Source organism: Chrysochloris asiatica, unplaced genomic scaffold (assembly GCF_000296735.1).
Source record: "Chrysochloris asiatica unplaced genomic scaffold, ChrAsi1.0 scaffold00109, whole genome shotgun sequence".
Classification (NCBI taxonomy): Eukaryota; Metazoa; Chordata; class Mammalia; order Afrosoricida; family Chrysochloridae; genus Chrysochloris; species Chrysochloris asiatica.
Genome location: NW_006408627.1, coordinates 6528085 through 6534819, shown reverse-complemented (window position 1 = coordinate 6534819; position 6735 = coordinate 6528085). Strand labels below are relative to the sequence as shown.

The 6735-nt window shown below is 37.5% G+C and overlaps 1 protein-coding gene across 1 annotated transcript in view; it reads right to left on the bottom strand.

The window, feature by feature from the left end:
• PTPN13 (protein tyrosine phosphatase, non-receptor type 13 (APO-1/CD95 (Fas)-associated phosphatase)) overlaps positions 1-6735 on the bottom strand; it is a 254452-nt gene that overhangs the window by 52386 nt on the left and 195331 nt on the right. The window contains exons 29-32 of the mRNA XM_006867768.1: positions 4080-4294; positions 3864-3962; positions 1606-1970; positions 537-720 (exon numbers count right to left, since the gene is read on the bottom strand). Coding sequence (XP_006867830.1) covers positions 537-720; positions 1606-1970; positions 3864-3962; positions 4080-4294 — 863 coding nt within the window. The remainder of the gene's footprint in view (positions 1-536; positions 721-1605; positions 1971-3863; positions 3963-4079; positions 4295-6735) is intronic.

Below are 6735 nucleotides of genomic sequence, written 5' to 3'. Positions count from 1 at the left end.
ACTGACTCAAAATGACCCTAGAGCACAGTGCAGAACTGCCCCATAGGCTGTAACTGGCCGCAAGTTCAGTTTGAAGCACATCGTTGGTAGTTCAAACTCACCCAGCCACTCCTTGGGAACCCTATACAGGGTCATTATGAGTCAGAACTGACTCAACAGCATTTCACAACAAAAACAATCTTTCCAGAAGCCGACCGCCACATCTTCTCCTGCAGACTGTCTGGTGGGCTGGAACTGCTGCTGACCTTTTGGTTAGGAGCCAAACACTGAACCATTATGCCGTCAGGGCTCCCATTTTACAGCTGAAGCCACTGAATCTCAGACAAATGAAGTAATTTGTACCCAGGTCTTCTTGTATTTTTCTCTATTTTTTTTTTTTTTTTAGCTATATACCTGCCAGATAGGGAACCACTCACTGAACACAGAGATAAAGTCACTCTAAAAGACAGCTTTTCCCCAACTAAAAGGCAATTATATGTATTTGTATTTAACTTGAGTAAATATGGGATTATTTTAATACAGAGGAAAGAACTCACCAGCTCAAAGTCATCAAGGTGGTTTTCTGAGTCAGTTTTCAAGGATGTCAAGTCTTCTTGCCTACTAGGCTCAGAATTGTCAGGTATATGACATTTGTCCAATGAGTTTGAGGCAGCAGATTCCGGCTGGTTTTGACAGCTTTGCATAGAAGTCACATCCAGTAGTAGAGGGGAAGGAGGGTTGCTACAAAGGTAAAAAATGCAAGAGTATTTGCAAATACATTTCAATGTTCACATATTAAGTGTGTGCTATCTACAAACGCTGAGCATTTGAAACTGCCTATGAAATGCTTATGTCTGATTTTGAATAAGATCCTAATTACTTTCTGTCTGATTCTGAGCAGTTAACTAATGTCACATCTTCTACATGCTAACAGTACCAATTTATTATCTATTTGGGTTCTATTTTTAAGAAGCACTATAAGTCGTTGTGAATCAGTAAGACAGGTAAGTGCAAAAATTTTGATTCCTTATTAATTCAAGGCTGAAGCTAATGTTACCAAAAGCCAAATGTGTGTGATTCTTGTGGTTATTTCAGAAGAGAGAATAGAGGTAAAAAACAAACATGAATGGACCTGGAATTACTCAAGACATAAATACAGGGTAACATTTGTCAATAACTAATTCGATATAGTTGTACGTCTCTCATTATATTTCTCTATGCTTTCAATCATTTCTCCATCTTCTTTACCCTTTTATCTCCTACCTTTTTCAAACTCTCAATCAACTCCCTCCCTCTCCCTTTATACTTCTGTCACCTATTTTTCCACTCACTAAATCACTAGCTAAATAAGTCTTCTTTCTGTGATTAAAGTGAAATATAACCTTGTCAATTACTAGCAAATATGCAAGAGTGAAGCAAAGCTCATGTTGAACGGCTAGAGAGCTCAGTGCTTTGCTAACTAAGACTGCCAGTACAGTTAGCCGCCCAATAAGGTCATCATCTGGCCCAGCCATTGTGAAGTGTACACATTGACATATTTCATTCTTACAGAAATGCATGTTATTGCTACTGCAGTTACCAACGATAACCAGCTGCTTAAGTGCTACATACAAATATTGAGAATACCTGCGCTCCAGTTCTGGTTTATTGGGTATTTCCTGAGGATAGTAAAACATGGTACACATGGCATCTTCTTGACTCTGGGAAGCTTCGTGTTGACCCTCTGCCTGTGACACCATATTGTTTAGAGTCTGACGCAGAGCTGAACTCCAGCTCCTATTTGACATCTTTGCTGGGGCTTTCACGAAGTCATCTTCTCCACTCCCGCTGCTGTCGCTGTAGCTGTCTCTTCTGGATGGGGATTTACATTGTTTCTTGCTTTTGTCAGACATTTCATTTTCATCTGAGCTGGTGCCTTGCTCTACACATGATGGTTGAGGAAGGTCTTTACTGCTGTTTGGAAGGACTTGTGCAGGCGAGTGTAGTGGAGTCTACAACAGAGACATTACAAAAAGACCGAAGTGTAACACGTGTTAATAAAAATAAAACAACACTTTAATTGAAAATGAACATGTGGAACAACAGCGGCACTTCTAAACTAATATATTCAAATAATTGCTGATAATGTAAGTAATTTATGCTCATTAAGTCAAAACCAAATCTAACTCACTGCTGTAGCGAGTGGATTCCAACATACAGGACAGAAAGCTGAGGACACAGTCCCTCTAGAGGCTGAAGTGTCTGTCTTATAGGGCAGAGTAGAACTAACAGCTCCATAGGATTCCCAAGGCTGTACAGTTTATGGAAGCAGACAGCCTCATCTTTCTCCTGAGGAGCTTAAACTACTGTGTCACCAGGCCTCTTTTTATGCTAACAGAATAAAAAATATATATATATAAACATCACCTATAAAAATGACAACTTCTAGTAGTTTGAAACTTAAACTGAATCACACATTGCAGTTTTTGTATTCTGCCTTTAAAACTTAAACTTTCTACCATGAAAATATTTCTGAAGTCCCTGAAGTGCTTTGAAATCAACATTTTAACAACTGTATACTAGTGCTCCTTATGGATATAATTTTAACTCACTTATATAATTTCCTTTTATTAGCTACAGAAGTCATTGCCAGCTTTCGCTATTAATAGAAACCTAGAATTCTGCAACATTTTCACTGATATTCTATTATCTGCTTGTAATTTTATATACTATCAGAACACAGGGCATTTTTATAGGCCTTGGTAAATATTTTCAATTGCCCTCCAGAAAAATTATATTAATTAATACCAAAGGTGGGGAACCTATTTTCTGCCAAGGACCATTTGGATATTTATAATATCATTTATAGGCCATACAAATTTAACAACTTTTTAATTAGCCTGCTATATTTGGTTAAATATTTAATTAACTCACCCATAATGTGATGGCTAGGCATCCTCATGTGGTGCTATGAGATAATGTACTGGACTCCAAGGTTGGTTTAAACAACAAGGTTGGTGGTTTAAGCTCACTAGCTGCTCCTAGGACACCCTATACAGGGTTGCTATGAGTCAAAACTGACTCAACAGCATTTAACAACAACAACAACATATGGCCCGTGAGATGGACGTTCCCCATCCCCGATTTTTACTCACCAAGAGATTTCCAGTCAATTCTTCTTGTTTGGTGCCCAAAACCAATGTAGTTTTTAAATGCTATTTATAATCTATCTTATCTTACAGATATGTTACTTTCCTATTAATGTCCTCCTCCTCACCACAATGACAAGGCGAAAGCTATCAAATAATATTTACTTTAGGGCTAGATACTCCTGCCATTCATATTGAAGACTGGTAGGGGAGCACTACATTAACTAGACAGTCCAAAAGCAATCTTTCTTTAAGTATATTATTATCCATCTATGCATGAACTTCTGTCATCAGTATGTGGTTTATACATCAAATCAATGTTTAATCCTTCCACTATTTCTTGATCTAAGAAAAGGAAATGAACAAACACACCTTTCTTTGCAATATTTAGACTTAAACTAGCTCAAAATGAAAATTATTTTTCTCAGTTTGGTTCAATGCAGAAATAAACAAAAGTTGATTTTTTTAAAAAAAATTATTTTATACCCTTTTCTCTATATACTTAGAAAGGAAATGCTTCAAATTCTAGGATCCTAAAATTCTAGAATTGGGAGGGAGAGAAAATATAGTGAAATCAAATTATTTTCTATTACAAATATGGAAAGCACTCAAATGGGCTAAGCCACACACAAAGGATAATACTCTTAGCTAAAGACATAATTAGGTGTGCTGCTCAGGAGATCAACTAATGATGAAATCTTTATAGCTGAATTAGATAGTCTCTATAAAAACATTATTGGAGCTCACAGTTCTCACCAGAAGAGCAGAATCAATTTCAGGTAGCACACCCAGTGGAGGTCTGCAAAGAATCAAGGACACTTCTGGAGATGTTCCCCGGAGAGCTGATATGACTTCCTGTGGATGTCATGAATGAAAATAATGTGACAGGTAAATCAGAGTGTTAGAAAACGGTCCTGAAAGACCAATCCATCCCATCATTACAAGGGCTCTACCCTACAACCAGGTGCTCACCTGCTGAGATAATCCTCTCAGAGAGGCTCCATTCACTTTCAAGATAACATCTCCCACATCAATTTTTCCACTTTCTGCTGCTGGCTGTCCTGGAAACAGCTTTTTAACCCTTACTATGCTGGTGTTCATTTGCTCAGGTATGAGATTATCTTCTCGTGAAAAACTGAATCCTAGGCCTGAGCTATTCTTAAATAATTTTACTTCAAATGTGTTTTCTGGAGACAAAGATATGAAAAATATTCTTAACATACTATATATAAATATGGACATATACATATACAAACATACACACATATTAACACACATTAAAAACAAAACAAAATACTTTCCTACAGTTTTTACTCATTTACTGCTGTGAACCCTTACACTCAAGTTCTGTTTCACAGTTGGTGGTTCAAATCCACTAGCCACTCCTTGGGAGGGTAACACGGTCACTATGAGTCAAAACCAACTCCATTGCATTAAACAACAACAACATCATTAAACTGAGTCAGAATCTTCTTGATGGCACATAGCAATAACATCATTAAATTAAGAAAGCTTAATGAATTAAGCTACATACACAGAAAAAGAGATCTGAAAGCAGGATTCTGAAAATGAAATTATGCTTTACTCCATGAATTTTAAAAGACTATACAAGAAGTGGCAAGACGGTAGGCAGCCACATGCTCCTATCCGCCAGCACCCAAACCAGAAATCACCAGGTCAATACAGGTGAATTCATGATCTCTGCACTCTGGAAATCAAAGAATCACAGCATTTAGTAACCACTGAACTAAGATAAAGCCTACTCTCAAATGAGGAGCATATTTTTCTTTTTCCATAGAGCTACACTGCATCCCATTTATGGCAGTGTGCACTGTGGCAAGGCTGCTGTGGAGATGGACAAGCGCAGACTGCACTTCCAGACAGGGGCACACTATTCCTAGCCTTTATTTTATACAGTGGACTGCTGTTGTTTGTCTTTTCATATGAGAATGACTGAGTGGGGAAATACTGAGTAAAGCCCACAGTTAGTGCCACCAACACTTATCATACAGGTCTAGTTAGTGTGTTTAAGCACACTGAAGCATAGATTTGAATTCTAAGGGATGAAGGAGATGGGGCAGTGTGAGAGAATTTATGTAAAATGGCAGTGTTGGGAATTCTAGAGGGCCACCCTTCTACTTATATAACAGTAGCACTGGAAAGAACAGCTGGAATCAACTATTTTGAACCTCTGGAAACATAAGACATTTAGTTCAACCACTGGAGTGTTTCATAAAGGGACAAACAATTGATGTCTCCTAGATGAACCGTGTGCATCAACTGGTCATCATCCCGTGTCCTCAGCTACTCTACAGTGTTGGATCTCACAGTGGACGGTTGATACTCGGGCAGGAAATGGCGACTTTGCAAAGAATTTCAAGTTACACAATGAGCACATTTGACTTCATCTGACAGTGCCATGAAGGATGGGTACAAATCACTGAAGTGGTTTGGGGTCTCTTTCAGAAATTTCTGCATCCTACTGGCACATTCAAGGGGTCATGGTGTGGTGCTGTGGGTTAAGGCGTTGGACTGCAAAGTCAGTCTGAACTACAAGTTGGGTGGTTCAAGCACCCCGGACCCTCCTTGGAAAACCTAAATGGGGTCACTATGGGTCAGGACTGACTAGATGGCACTTAACAACAACAACAACTGGCAGATTCAAAGGGTTAGAGAGGCCTTTGGTAAAATCTACAAAGCTACTGATTTACTGCAAAGATAAGAGAATTGGAACACATTATTTTTACAATTTAGCTTGGAAAAATTATTAAACAAACATTTGATTACAGCCTCAATTAAATAACAATAACAGTTCTTAAGGAGTGAGGTATTCAGATATTAATTTTCTGATTTAAGTTTGTTTCTTTCCTGAAGTACAAGAAAATTTCCTTTCAAACACTAGTTTGACATGGACTTGGGAAAGGACTCCTCAGAGTGCATACAGGTTTTGTAAGGCAAGGTTGCTGAGCAGATGTACTGTTACAGCTATAAAAAATTATAGATACATAAATAAATATGTACATAACTGTAATTCCAGGGATAGAGACAGAATTTACATTTCAGAATTACTAAATTAAAATGCCCCAGTTCCAACAACAACAACAACAACAAAATCACATGACATACAAAGAAACATGAAAGGAGGACCCACTCAGAAATAAAATGTATAAAAACAGAAATGAATCCTGTGAAAGTCTGAATAATTAGAAAAATTGGAAAATTCTAAAATAACAATATTATATAAGCTAAAGAAAACTAAGGAAAAACACAATGAACTAAAGGAAAACAAGAAAATGATACAGAGATTAAAGGAGAATGTCAATGAAGAGAAACTATAAAAGAAACAAATATTGGAGCTGAAGAATAAAATAAATGAAATGTCAAAATTAATGGAAGGTCTTTAACAATTTTGAGTTGTCAGGAAAAAGAATCAGTAAATTAGCGAATAAGGCATTTAAAACTATTAAGATTAAAGTGTAATATGAGAGAACAAACAAGATGGCAGATCGGGTAGAAGTGCAGTGAGGAGCTCTGTCAGCAACAACACAGAATACCAGACCAAGAAGGCTCAGGGGATGGTGCCAGAACTCTGAACCACATATAAAGGAGTATTTAGAAGGTTGGAAGG